This window comes from Halichoerus grypus, chromosome 11 (genome assembly GCF_964656455.1).
Source record: "Halichoerus grypus chromosome 11, mHalGry1.hap1.1, whole genome shotgun sequence".
NCBI lineage: Eukaryota > Metazoa > Chordata > Mammalia > Carnivora > Phocidae > Halichoerus > Halichoerus grypus.
In genome coordinates this window covers 50429480-50444405 of record NC_135722.1, presented here as the reverse complement: position 1 = coordinate 50444405, position 14926 = coordinate 50429480, and the positions used below count along the sequence as shown (strand labels likewise).

The following is a 14926-nucleotide window of genomic DNA, read 5'->3' as shown; positions in this document are numbered from 1 at the left end:
AAGAGGAGAACTAAGGATAAAATTCTGAGAGCATTATTATCTAAAAGTATGCTTAAGGGTCAAGGAGAGGAGGCTGAAGATCCAGAAAGGAGACCAAGAACTGGTGATCAGAGCGAGATTAGGAGCAGCAGGAGGAGGAGCGAGAAATTTTTAAGAAGGAGGGAACTCCTCACAGTGTCATAGGTTACAGAGAGGTCAGTACAGGAGATTTAAAACATTGATGACTTTGGCTTCTTTGCCTGAAATTCTAGGTTAAATATGGCTCCTTATACCTTCTCCCTCCAGCAGTTTGAATTAAACTCTCACTCTCTGCTCTAAATCTTGTGCTCCCAATGTTTTGCTCTCTGCCTGGTCTGAGGGAACCCGTGTAGTAGCTCAATGGTGGTACAAAGATTACTGACACATCCTGAGCCCAGTGAATGGTGGAAGTCCTTTCTGATGCTGGCCATGAGCTCTTCTTCACACTCAACTGCTTTCTGGCAACTTGTCTTAGTATTTCACTTGTTTTCAAGATTGACTTTAGAGGTGGGATTAATAATTAGAACTGGGCCTTGAGTTACAAATGGTGGTTAGGTTGAGTTTAGAATAGAATCAGAGTTTGGATAGGCAATGAAGTTAGAGTTTGGGTCAGAGAATAGGACATCAGGGTGGAGGGAAAAAAGCATGGTATTGGGATCCTGGAGGATCTGACAATGGCTTGTTTTTGTATTCCAGCCTCAACCTGCCTGGCACTGGTTGAGGCTCAGCATCTTCACTATGGTGGACCCCAATAGCAATGAATCCAGTGCCACATATTTTATTTTAATAGGCCTTCCAGGCTTGGAAGAAGCTCAGTTCTGGTTGGCCCCTGTACCTTATTGCTGTGCTAGGTAACCTGACAATCATCTACATTGTGTGGACTGAGCACAGCCTACATGAACCCATGTATATTTTTCTTTGCATGCTTTCTGGCCTTGACATCCTTATCTCCACTTCATCTGTGCCCAAAATGATGGCCATCTTCTGGTTCAATTCCACTATCATCCAATTTGATGCTTGTCTGCTACAGATGTTTGCCATCCACTCCTTATCTGGCATGGAGTCCACGGTACTGCTGGCCATGGCCTTTGACTGCTATGTGGCCATTTGCCACCCATTACGCCATGCCACTGTGCTAATGTTGCCTCGTGTTACCAAGATTGGCCTGGCTGCTGTGGTACGGGGTACTGCACTTATGGCACCCCTGCCTATCTTCATCAAATGGCTGCCTTTCTGCCACTCCAACATTCTTTCCCATTCCTACTGCCTACACCAAGATGTCATGAAGCTGGCTTGTGCTGACATCCGAGTCAATATCATCTATGGCCTCATTGTCATCATTTCTGCCATTGGCCTGGACTCACTTCTCATCTCCTTGTCATATCTGCTTATCCTCAAGACTGTGTTGGGCTTGACACGTGAAGCCCAAGCAAAGGCATTTGGTACTTGTGTCTCTCATGTATGTGCTGTTTTCATATTTTATGTACCTTTCATTGGATTATCTATGGTGCACCGTTTTGGCAAGCGGCATGACTCCCTCTTACCCATCATCATGGCCAACATCTACCTGCTTGTTCCTCCTGTGCTCAACCCTATTGTTTACGGAGTCAAGACAAAGGAGATCCGGCAGCGAATACTTCGTCTTTTCCATGTGACTACCCATACTTCAGATCCCTAGATGTCAGTGAAAACTTCCCTTTTACTCAAAGTTTTTCAATTCAGATTTTAATGTCAACATTTTGGAAGACAGTATTAGGGAAAAAAAATCTTCACTAGTAGAAACACAACTGATTCTTTAAACATGAAACTGGTTGGAGAATCTCTATAGGATAGGGGTAGACCCATATACTACTGATACCCATTTTAAAATATTTTCCCTTTATAATTCTCTCTGTATAATTATTAGAACCATGAGGTTGTTGTGGCTGGAGGGTTATTCCTTCCCATTTAACCATGTAGTCCAAATCTCTAATTGCTTGCACTGATAGTCCATAGCATTCTGAGATGAGACTGGCACATCTAAGGGATCTTGATGAAAGGGTTAAGCATGGCAAAGTAAAATAAACACAAGAGTGCAGTACAATCAGATAATCTGGCTTAAAACTGTGATTTCCTCTTCAGAATCCCCAACTGTTTTGGATCCCAGGAAAAGAGATATACCTGGATTTCCTTCTTCAAAATAATCTCCATAGAGAATAAATCATTTCTGTTCTTCTGGGTACCAGCCCTTAAGAGGAGGATTAGAAGTAGAACCTTGAAAAGACTATAGTTACCTACATTAATGAGAGAGAACATATTCTGTTTTGAGAGTTTTCACAGCTCATGGACACTTTTCCTTAATTTTCTTATCAACCTTTTGATCTGGGCAGGAATATGATTAGTATCACTATTATTCCAATGGGGAAATTGATGTTAATGGGGATCAGTGAATTATATGAGGTCACAAAAAATTGTCTTTTGATGCCAATCCCATATTGTGGGGAGGGTCTGTTAGAGAAACCCGTGAGTTAGCTATACATTTCCAGAGTCTTGCATTTTTTAGGGGAGGTATTTAATTTCCTCCTCACTCACTTAGTATTGCATATAGGAATTTCCTGTTAATGTTGCTGATGGCTTTAATCTCAGTAGTTCCGGGTTCATTTGCCACCATACTTGGGTAGTAGCAGCAGAAGTGTGTTTGGGTCATTCCCAAAAAGTGGCTAGTTTGGAAAATATTGTGGTTAGCAGTGGAGGCACTCACTGGATACCTGGAGAGACACTTTATGGAGAAATGCAGCTGAGAACACCTAGAAGCTCATGTCAGAAATGGCAGGTCTCTCACAGACCAGGAATCAAGAGCTGAGCAAGGCCAGTGGCCCATGTGGCTAGCCAGAAAGCAAGGTTAAAGCAAGCATGGCTTCAAAGAAACTGAGTAGCTCATATAGGTGGACACCACATATCCCCTAGGCTCTGAATGGCCCTGCAGGGGAAGCCCATAGCATTAGTGCTTGTAAAATAAGACCGTGGGAGAGGCCAATAAAGACTACACCCCTCCTAGCTGTACTTAGCATGAATATGGTCCCAGACGTCTACCTAAGAGCCTCACAAGGTAGACAAAACAATTCTAGAAGGAAGAAGAATGGGAAGGAGAGGGTGTGGGCTCTACAGGAGTGCAGTGGGAATAGACAGGGCAGAAATGAGACCACCACCCATGGGGGGGGGGAGTCAGACCCAAAGAGAGGTACGTGAGTGTGAGAAGCAGATAGTGTAGTAGAAAGCATGGCACAGTGCCAGCCAGAATTTCCTGGCTATAGCTAACAGACTGCTTGGTAGAGAGGGTATGGAGAGAGCACATCGGATTTCTTGGATTGGAATCCAGAGGATGAGAATTGTGAGCAGTGTGGAATCTGATATGTTCAGGTGAGTGGTGGCCAACAGAACTAGGAACATAAACTAGAGTCAGTGCAGGCTTTGGTCATTTTGGATGGAGGAACAGCCTCTTACCCAGTAGTACCCTGACATAGGGATTGAGAGAAAGAATGAGAGAGAGAGAAAGAGAAGAGACAGATGTTGGTTCTTAGTGGGAAAGCAGTATATGATCACTGTAAACAAACTTGTATACTCTCAAAATATAAAAGAAAAATATAATAAATTCCAGTAAACTTGTCACATTAAAAGACAAACATTTTTTTTTTATTATTATGTTAGTCCCATACAGTACATAATTGTTAACATTTTGGTGTTTATTTGTCCAGATTTTTTTTTTAAGTAGGCTCCATGCCCAGTGTGGAGCCCAATGGGGGGCCTGAACCCACAACCCCGAGATCAAGACCTGAGCTGAAATCAAGAGTTGGACACTTAACCAACTGAGCCACTGAGGAGCCCCTCTCCAGATTTTTTTATAAGCGTTTGTATGCATGCTTCTGTATGGGCATATGATGAATGTGTGTATCTGTTTTATATTTGAAAAATATATTTGAAAGCCTATTAGAGACATGGATAATAAACAGATGAATCAGACCCATTTTAAAATTTTTTCTAAAGATGCAGCGATTATCCTAGATTTTAGAAGGGATTCCAAGTCTGTGATAGTTAATATGCTCAGGATAAGTTTCATGGATTTGATCTTAAGTGACTTAACCATTTTATGAGTATAAACACACACACACACCACCACCACCACCACCACCACCCCTACAACCACCTTCCTTATGTAATTTCTTAATAAATACTAAATGCCAGATATAGAGACAAACTATAGCAGGACTCTTTTGACTTCTAGATCAGATTTCTGGTCACTTATTTCATGAATACTGTCTGGGTCACCTGGAAGGGCCTGAAGTTAAGGACTAGAAGGAGAGGGATGAGAGGCTGCCTCTTTTAGGAGATTTGGCTAGAAGTTAGGGTATGTTCTGGACAAAGACCTTCATCATGTGCCTTTCACATGGGTATCCTTTTACCTTCCTCATTTCCTTTGTTTGGACATTGCTGTCTCTGTCCCTACCATCTAAGCCACTTGGATCTTTGTTGGGTCCTGGAGTAGTCTGAATAATATTAAATCTCAGTCTATAAGTGACTCATTTTTTATGTTTATTTAGAAATGTTTCATAAACATGCCTTGTGTTCTCCATTCTGACTACTAGTGCTCTAGTCCAGCTACTCACCTCCTGCTTGGAGGATTGCTATACCTCCACATTTGTCTCCTTGCCTTGAACATCGTTTGCACTAGTCCTAAATCCCATGTAGTTTGCAGAAGTTTTTTCAAACACAATTCCGATTATCTTGCTCCCCTACTTAAAATCTGCTGAGGGTCTTTTATTGCCTGCCATATAGCATTACTTCTTAGAATGACAATAGGCCATTCTTTTTCACTTTTATACCTGTTCCCATCTTATTTTTTCAGTGTACTATCTCTAATTTTTCCACATAGTGTGTTTTTCAGCTACTTTATAGTACTTGCTCTCAATGGTTTCATGCACTTTTAAATCCGTTTCACTCTGTTTCCTTTGAATTGACTTTTGCCATTTTTTTCTTTTTAGTAACACCTTATAAAATGAAGCTCTTTATCATTTGTCAGGCCAAAAGAAACATTTTCTTTTCAGTGTCCCCAGACCTTTTGGCTCATACTTTAAAACAGGACCATTTATAGTTCAGAAAAGTTTGGGTGAGACTTCTGAGTCATATATGTTCAAGTTAAAAAATATCCTGTGTTACTCCTTTAATTAAGTTGATAAGACTCCCTTGGGTACGATGGACATACATGTGTAGGGTTAACCCTTCCACTGTCTTGCCTTTAAGATAGACAGACCTGAATTTGGGAAAAGACCATATTAAACCATTGGTTTACGATTTCAGAGTTGATGTATATTGTTTATCTCTTAACGTACAGTAGTCCTCCCTTATCCACAGGGGATACATTCCAAGACCCTCATTGGATGCCTGAAACTGCAGATAATATCAAACCCTATATATACTCTACTATATTTTTCCTATATATACATACCTATGATATAGCTTGAGTTATAAGTTAGGTACAGTATGAGGTTAGCAACATAACTAATAATAATACAGAACAATTACAATATACCATAATAAAAGTTATGTGAATGTGGTGTCTCTTTCTCAAAATATCTTATTGTACTGTACTCACCTTCCTTCTTGTGATGATGTGAGATTATAAAATCCCTACAGGATAGGATGAAGTGAGGTGACTGATGTATGCATTGCAATGTAGCATTAGGCAACTATTGACTTTCTGATGACGTGTCAGAAGGAGGTTCATCTGCTTCCCAGTGCAGCTGACTGTGGGTAACTGAAGCCGTGGAAAGTGAAACTGTGGGTAAGGGGGGGTTACTGTATTCTCAGAACAACTTCTTATCCATTCCCATCACATCTCAAAGCTTTCTTTATGTTAAACTTGATCCAAAGGGAATGAAGCTGATGCAGAATCAGATTATAGTTTGCCTTTTCTACTCCTAAGGAAGCTTAACAGGGATACAGGGCTTTTAATTCTAAGAAAGTTAAAGAATGGGGGGATGGAGAATCTGGATATCTGAAATGGAGACTTAGAAGAGGATTCAATTGTTGGTGTTTGACTTCACCATGAAAACTGCCAGGCAACACTTCATCATGGAAACTGGTAGTTAAAGGAGTCTCTTGGAAAAATGGACATTCCTGAGAGAGGTTACAGGAAGAGTCAGTGCTGAGGCAGGTGGCACCATATCATCACCATGTCATGAGCCAGCATCACCTAATTAACACATTTATGTATTCTCTTATTCAACGTAAAGTAAGAACTATTTGGGGGAGCTAAACAAATAGAGAAGAATAAGACAGAGAACCTCACCTTAGGGAACTTTCATTTACTACATATTCTCTCAGCAATAACCATGTGAGCTTGCTCCTTGACCCCAAAGTATCCTTTCTTTATAAGGATACTTAGAACAGAGTTGGGGTGGATGAGAGAAAGTCCACTTTAGACCAGAAGTCCCAGGGTAGTTTACATAGGAAGTAGAGCTGCTCTTTTTCCAGGGTCTTCTTCCCAGACATGTCCAGAGCCCTGACTTACTTCTAAACCCATTTCCTCCTCCTCCTTCTCTTATTCTTCCTTTTCATCTTTTTCACCACCATGATTGACAGGAAATCTGTTCCCTACCTTCATTTTTAAGCTGTTCTCATGAGTTATTGTTCTGTATTAAAATATAGACATATAAATGTAGGGAGAAGCCACACTTTCAAAGGTAGGGAGTGTGGAATTTTGAAGGTAAAAATTGCTTCTAGTGAAAATCACCCAGAAAAAGAATCTTTAGAAAAGGGGGTGATGGGAAGGAAGATTCCAAGGAGTGAAAGATGTATCACCCTTTCTTGATCCAGACTTAAGATGTTTTAGGTCTTCCAAGAAATTTTCCATCTCATCTAAGTTGTGAAATTTCTTGGCATAGTATTTTCTTATAATCCTTTTAATATCTGCGAGGTCACCACTCTCATTCCTGGTATTGATAATTTGTGTCTTTTCTGTTCAGTTTGCCAGGAGGCTTATCAATCTTAATGCTTTTCTTAATGAAATAGATTTTGGTTTCATTGATTTTCATTATTGTTTTCCTTTTTCTGTTTTGTTGATTTTCTCTCTTATTATTTTCTTTCTTCTGCTTATATTGGTTTTAATTTTCTCTTCTTTTTCTAGGTTCTTAAGGTGGAAGCTGAGGTTACTGGGGTCTTTTTTCTTATACAGGTCCTGTAGTGCTATACATTTCCTTCTAACTACTTGCATCTCACAAATTCGATATGTTTCATTTTCATTCAGTTCAAAATAATTAGTGATTCCCCTTTGCATTTTTGCTTTGACCTGTAGTTATTGTAGATTCTGATTCAGGAGGCCTGGCATAGGGGCTTAGCAAGCTATAAATTTAAAAAGCCTCCATAAATAATTCTGATAGTTAGCAAGGTTTGGGAGCCATTTGGATGTCTTCAAGGGAATTCAGGCTCAGAGTGTCCATAATCAAGCTCATGATATTCTTTACCCAACTAAATTTCTCTATTCATGTTTCATATTTCAGTTAATGATACCACCATTTACCCTGAAGTGTCCCAAACTAGCAGTCATCCTTGGCCTTTCCTTTTTCTTTTCTTAGCCTTCATATTTGATCCAAAATCAAGTTATGTAATTTCTACTTATATAAGTTTAAATCCATCTCTTTCTCTTTATTTCCACACACCTCGTCCAAGTTTCCACAAAATCTCAACTATTTCAGTGGCCTTCTAACTGATAAATTTGCATGCCTGATAGCTTTAATTTAATCTGTTCTCTACAACACAATATAAAATGCTGTTTTAAAAATAAATGTGATTGTGTCAAAACAACCCTCATGCATGATTAACACATTAATTATTTTCCATATTTCTCATTGGTTCTCATTTATGTTTTCATACTTGTCTTGAACCATAGGTTCTTTGCTCTTTGACTTCCAGTCACACCACTTTTCATTCCATTCCTTTACTGTACCATGCTTCCCCTTCTACAAGCTCTTTGGAGACAAGGCTTTCTTTGCCTAATATACCTTTCCCTAAACACTCTCCTTTTTCTTAGTTAATTTCTCTTCAAAATTTGGACATCCTCATAATTATCATTTTTTGAGAAAAGCCATTCCTAATCCTTTGAACAGGCCAGATACCCTGATTGTGTACTTTCATAGAAACATCCATTAATTAATCCATTTATTTAGTCACTGTGGTAGGCAGAATTCTAAACACCCCACGGAAATATCCTGTTCTAGTTCCCCAAACCTTTGAATATGTGAAATATCACTTATGGGATTGTGTTATATGGCATAGCTGACCTTAAGATAGGTGGGCTTGAGCCCATATGAGTCTTTAGAAGAAGAGACATTTCTGCAACTAGCTGGTGACAGAAGAAGTCAGACATATTCAAAGCATGAGAAGGATGTGATGCATTGTTGCTGGCTTGGTGATGAAAGGGGTCATGTGAGCAGCTTTAAGGAGCTGAGGAAGGCCAATAGACAACAGTTGCACAACCTCAAGGAACTGGCTTCTGCCAACAGGCCAAATGAATATGGAAACAGATTCTTCTCCAGGGCTTCAAGATAAGAACCCAAGTGGCTAACACCTTCATTTTGGCTTTATGAGACCCCCGTTGAGAGAACCTTGCAAAGCCCATCCATATCTCTGACCTGCGGAATGTTAAGTAATAAATGGATGTTGTTTTAAGATGCTAATTTTTTAAATACTTTTTTGCAGCAATGGAAAACTAATACAGTCATTGAATACATTTTTAGTGCTATTAACATTAAGTGCTATTAAAATGAGTGCAAATCTTGCCTTGAGAATGCAATGCAGAACAAAGGTGGCTCAGACTCTTCTTTCATTGAACTTATAGTCTACTAGGGGAGGAGGAGCCTAAATGTCCTTAATGTCATTGCAAATTTGCATTTATTTGGGTACATATTTAGTCTAGTTCCAAAAACCTTTGAATATGGTAAAATGCCACTCCTATGATTGTGTTATGTTAGATGGCACAGTTGAGTTTAAGATAGGGAATTTATATCCAGATGAGCTTGAGATAATTACAAGAGCCTTTAAAAGAAGAGACATTTCTGTGGCTGGTGACAGAAGAAGTCAGATATTTAATTGATGTGTATTCCTTCCATAAAAAAAAAAATAAAACCAGCATATTGGACCTACCTGGGTGCCATAGAGCAAAAAAAACACAAAAAACAAAAAACAAAAAAACCCACAACATTATATTGTGCATTTTCAGAGGTTTCATTTGAATTAGAATTTTAGGTAGTTATTTACTTGTGTCAATTTGGAGATTTTGATTTTAAAGTTTTACTATCCTCTGGCTTCTGTTGTTGCTGATGAGAATTCTGATGTTAATAATTTTCTGTATTTTGTAGATGATGTATCTTTTCTTTCTGAAAATTCAATGAAATTCTATAATAAAATATAAAAAAAAATCAAGTTTGATTTTGGTACCTTTGTATTCTCATTACCTAGCAGAGTTCCTGGCACATAGGGGTCACTAAAGAAAAAAAAAACTTTTTGTTAAAACGTAAAAGGTAAAATGCTCCCAAGTTAGATAGCTGATTAGTATAGACACAGGTTTGACAGATTTTGAGTAAGGTTTGTTTCCTGACTCTAAATTTTGTGTTCTTAACCACTATAACACATGAGTCTACTTACCCAGTGCAGACACCATATACTAAGATCTTGTAATATTGAACCTCATACTTTTGGGAGAAATAGGGGGGTGGTTAAGAAGAAAGACACACATCTCCTTTCAGCTTCACTTTGTAAGGTACACTTGAGGTGTGCAAGGATGGCTCAGTCAGTTCAGTGTCTCACTTGTGATTTTAGCTCAGGTCATGATCTCAGGTCCTGGGGTCAAGCCCCTCATTGGGCTCCGTGCTCAGTGGGGAGTCTGCTTGGATTCTCTCCATCTCCCTGTCCCTCTGCCCCTCCTTCACTCATGTGTGTTCTCTCTCTAAAATAGATAAATCTTAAAAAAAAAAAAGATAAATCTTGAAAAAAAAGAAGGTATACTCAAACAGAAATATATTAACAAATCTTAGTAATGTAATTTTTTTTTCCTACAAAAACTCTGTATGGAGCCAAAGTATTTCACTGAGGTGTGAAGGGCATAAATTCTGGGAAAATGGCCCGGGAGATCCTGTATGGTGAAAAAGTAGGAAAGCCTCACTAGGTGAGGGACTTTAGTTCAATCAGTTGGTTTGCACTGCATATCTCCAGGTCAGCTATCCAAGCTCAACTGGAAACCTTTTCACAGACTTTGCAATTATTTTTATGTATTCTTTTCTCTGAAAGACCAGAGTAAACATTTCCAAATTATCTCATAATTAATTAATCTATTGCCCTTTTCCCCATTCAAATTCATATATACATTCAAAAGAATTATTAAGCAGCTATTATTCCACAGACACCACTAGAAACTGAGTATATTTTGGCACCCTTGCTTGGGGTTTACAGTCTAGTCAAGGGACAGACTATTGCATATGTACATATATTGCATAGGAGACAAGCACAGTCCAGTGAATAATGTAGAAAAGAAAATTGGACAGGATTTTCTGAGAAATTAACTTCTACTTGACTAATGAGAAGCGAAGGTAGAAATGATACATAGATAAGGGGATGGGGGGAGATGAGAACATTACAGGCAGAGTAAATGGTGTCTGAGAAGACCCTGAGACCAGATAAGAGCTTAAGCTGATAGTCTTTTTGGCTCCAGTCTTGCTTATATGTCAACACACTTCTAACCTGCAATTCATACTCCTCACTTATTTTATAGTAAAAAATATTTAATAAATGATTCATACGTTTTTGGACAAACCAATCTACTCAGTATAGTATGTGTAGTTCTGTACAATTGTGTACAATTTGTACAACCTTTCTGGTTTCATCCTGTACCACTCCCTCTTCAAACTCTATGCCACAGTCACACTTGTATAGATATAACAAGTGGTAGAGGGGTAAAGAAGTTCAGGAATGCTTATCTTTTTACAAAACATTTACTTCTTCGAAACATGGAGTCTTTTTTTTCATGTTGCTCTTTCTTCCTGGGTTTTTCTCTTTTTCACTGAATTCCTACTTTGCCTAGAAAAACCCTATACATTTTTCAAGATGAAATTAAAAGCATTCTCTCCTTTGTTGAGGTTTGTCTGATCTTCCCAGGCAAATTCTGGCAACTACTAATTTGCAGTTCCTCTAGTAATCTCTTGCACAGAACTTTATTATGGTACTTGTATTCTGCCTTTGTCCTGATACAAGATTGTGTTTGTGGAGAGAAAGGATCATGTTTAATATATTTTTCAGTCTTTAATCCTCAGCACTGTTTCCAGTACAAAGTAAATGGTGACTGTAAATTTGCAACATGAATAATCCTGATGGTCTTCCCACTAGCCTTGGCTAGGAGTTTTCAGTGCTTGCTGAGGGTAGCAGTTTCCTGCAAGGAACAGGAAGTTTCTTTTATGGTACCCAGACCCTGTTATATTTCATAGTTTCATCAGCCTTGGTCTTTCCTCTTTAGCATCCTAATCATGGCCTCCCTGATGGGCTTGGATTTCACACTATAGATGATGGGGTTGAGCACAGGGGGCACCACCAGGTATGTATAGGCAACCAGGGCATGTACAATGGGGCGTAGGTGCCTCCCAAAACGGTGTATCATGGACATGGTAATGCCTGGGATGAAGAAGACAAAGACAGCCAGGATATGGGAGACACGTGTTAAAGGCTTGGATGCGTTCCCTGGGAGATGCCAGTCCTAGCACTGTGTGTAGGATGAGAGCGTAGGAGAGGACGATGAGCAGAGAATCTATGCCACCAGTGGACAGTACCACATAGAACCCATAGAGGATGTTTATGGTGATGTCAGCACAGACTCTTCTCATCACATCAGGATGGAAACAGAATGAGTGGGACAAGAGGATCTTGTTAGTGCAGAGGTTCAGACGTTTAAGCAGGAAGGGCACTGGGAAGAGAGAAAGGGTAGCATGGGCCACAATGGCCAGTCCAATCCTAATGATGACATTATTGGTGAGGATAGCTGCATAGTGAAGAGGGTTGGAGATGGCCATAAAGCGGTCAAATGACATGGCCAGGAGCACCGACGACTCCACCACAGAGAAGGAGTGGAGGAAGAACATCTGGACCAGGCAGGCATTGAAACCTATGAGCCGATGGTCAAACCAGAGCACAGCCAGGGTGGTGGGCAGTGTGGACAGGGTGAGGCCCACATCGGTGAGGGCCAGCATGGACAGAAAGTAGTACATGGGTTGGTGCAGGCTGGGAGTTCACCCCACAGCCAAGAGGATCAGGCAGTTTCCAGTGAGGGCCACAGTGTACATGGAGGAGAAGGGGATGGAGATCCATCCATGAACAGCCTCCAGCCCTGGGATGCCAATCATCAGGAAGGCATGTGGCTGGAAGAAGGAGATGTTGACATAAGACTGGGAAGGGAGCATCTTTGGAAAGTAGTTTAGGTCTCCAGAAAGATGTGGCCTCTTCAGTCAGGGAAGAAAAATAAGGATAAAATCATTGGAAAATATACCAGCTCTGATATTAGGTGACATGCATTCCTACATATTAGCAAATATGAAATGTAAAGGGATTTAAAAATGTACTCCACCTAAAAGTCAACTAGAGAATAACTATAATTTAAATCTATTGACTACAACAGTGTCATTTTATAGTATAAAACACTGATTTCTTCATATATTGAAGAAAGCAGTGCTTTCTTTAAGAATGTGAGATGATCCTAAAAAGCCTAATCAAAAATGCTCTATTTTAAACAAGAAACAGTGGTCTCATGGAAGTAAATTGCAAACATATGATGGAAGCCTGAAGGGTTGATGGCATGGGCTTGTTATCTTTCTTTACTTGGATTCACCTTTAAATTTCCAAACAAACAGATAAGTAAATAAACAAAAAACTCTCTAAAGATAGGTCAATAAAAACAACATAAGGAAAACAGTCACTGAAATATCTATTTTTTTTTTTTTTAAAGATTTTATTTGACAGAGGGAGAGACAGTGAGAGAGGGAACACAAGCAGGGGGAGTGGGAGAGGGAGAGGCAGGCTCTCCACCGAGCAGGGAGCCCGATGCGGGGCTGGATCCCAGGACCCTGGGATCATGACCTGAGCTGAAGGCAGACGCTTAACGACTGAGCCATCCAGGCGCCCCACTGAAATATCTTTTAACAAAGATTAAAAAAAAACACCAAAAGTAAATCCGAGAGCTAAAGGGGTTTTACTATGAACGCTGGGTGTACAGTTTTGCCATATCTAGCCAATGTGATAAACTCACTCTGAAGGTAAGAATGACTTTTTTTTTTTCCTTTGGGGGAGGTGACAGCATTGGGTCTCTAAAAAAGATTGCATATATTCTAATAGAATATTTTAAAGGAGAATACAATGAATTTTTGTATTCATAATAAATATAGTTTTGACAGTGTCAGTTCTGTCATCCTCCATTTCTTCTCTCTCAAACACTATTTTGAACAAAAATTAATCCCTGGTAGAGCTCATCCCATTGAAGGATGAGTAACAGAAAAATTCCAACATAGAATTTGTGCAGACATATTATATAAAAATTAAAAGGGATAAAACATGTTAAAGATATGTAAAAATACTCTTTGAGATAAGGAATTATTAAGGAAGGAGAAGAAAATTATGGATAAAAATTTTATAAATAAATAAAGAAATCATGAACCAAATTAAAATTTTTGATATTAGGGTATAAAAATGAGTTGATAATAAAAAAAAGTGAATACCAAAATGGTAAGCCAAAGAAAATAACATGAGAAAAATAGTCCAGCATCCAGAAATATGGGATAATTGGGGAAATATAAATCCTGGTTGAATTCTTGATGATGATCTTTTATTTTGGTGTGATTATAATACTATGGCTATGTTTTAAGATTTGAAAATATTTGTAAAATAAGGAAGGACATTATATTGACTTCAAAATAATTGGGGGAGTGGGGGCCACCGATGGTAGGAATTGTGTAGTGCCAGCTGCCAAGAGTGGCTATGAGCTGATGATTTTGGTAGCTAGGTATGGGTATATAGAGATCAAGTTTGTCTTCTCTCTAATTTTGAGAGAGGATTTTATTATTTTTCATGATAAAATATTAATAAATCAACAGTTTTACTCTATAAAAAGTGACAACGTTTAATGGGAAGAGTTTTCTAATTAAACATGGTGAATTGCACACAAATCTTTACTCTTTCCAAAATCTCATTTAAATGATAGTAAAAATTAAAAAAAATATTATCTGACAGTGGCAGAAGAACAGGATGGGATATAAGGTATATCAACAATAGGAAGAGTGGAAAGAAACTGGCAGAAATAGAAGATTAAGTTCGTAGAGAGGAGGTTATGCCACACATCCATGTCAAAAGAACTAAGGAGTTAGAGTTGATAAAGGCAAGAGTAAGGAATGGGATTGAAAACAGGATGATTTTCTAGGGAACAGGTATATGATTCCTTCTCCTGTCCCTTGCATTCTTGCAGAAGACAGGTTACTTTCTGGAAAAGTTCTCCCAGCAAGGTTCTGGACTCAGAGATGCCAGACAGAAATGAAAGATTGACAGTATTGAAAACAAGGGAATTGAGGAAAGGTGAGACTTCCCAGCTGTTTTTCACCACTTGGATCACAGAGTGCTGGTAATCAGGACTTTAATTACTCTGTACCTGGTAATCAGGTAATTACTCTGTACCACCAAAGGGCCACTATGGGAAGCCAGACCAGTATGACAGAGAATGCCTGTGGAGAAATGCAGTCCAGACAAGGAGAAGGATAGCTGAGATGTTGAACCAGAGCTCAGATGACCTCAGAAAGCCAGATGGGAAGAGAACTTGGCACATTTTCTCATCCACTTTCTGGAGAGACGA

General features: G+C 39.1%; 2 protein-coding genes across 2 annotated transcripts; one reads left to right on the top strand and one right to left on the bottom strand.

The window, feature by feature from the left end:
• The first annotated feature begins 756 nt into the window (after positions 1 to 756).
• On the top strand, positions 757 to 1696 carry LOC118522370 (olfactory receptor 51E1-like). The gene is given in 2 exon segments (XM_036071354.2): positions 757 to 845; positions 847 to 1696. Coding segments are annotated over 2 exon segments (939 nt in total).
• Positions 1697 to 11533: 9837 nt separating this feature from the next.
• On the bottom strand, positions 11534 to 12494 carry LOC118522369 (olfactory receptor 51I2-like). Its single transcript, XM_036071353.2, is given in 2 exon segments — positions 11534 to 11750; positions 11752 to 12494. Coding segments are annotated over 2 exon segments (960 nt in total).
• Positions 12495 to 14926: the final 2432 nt, after the last annotated feature.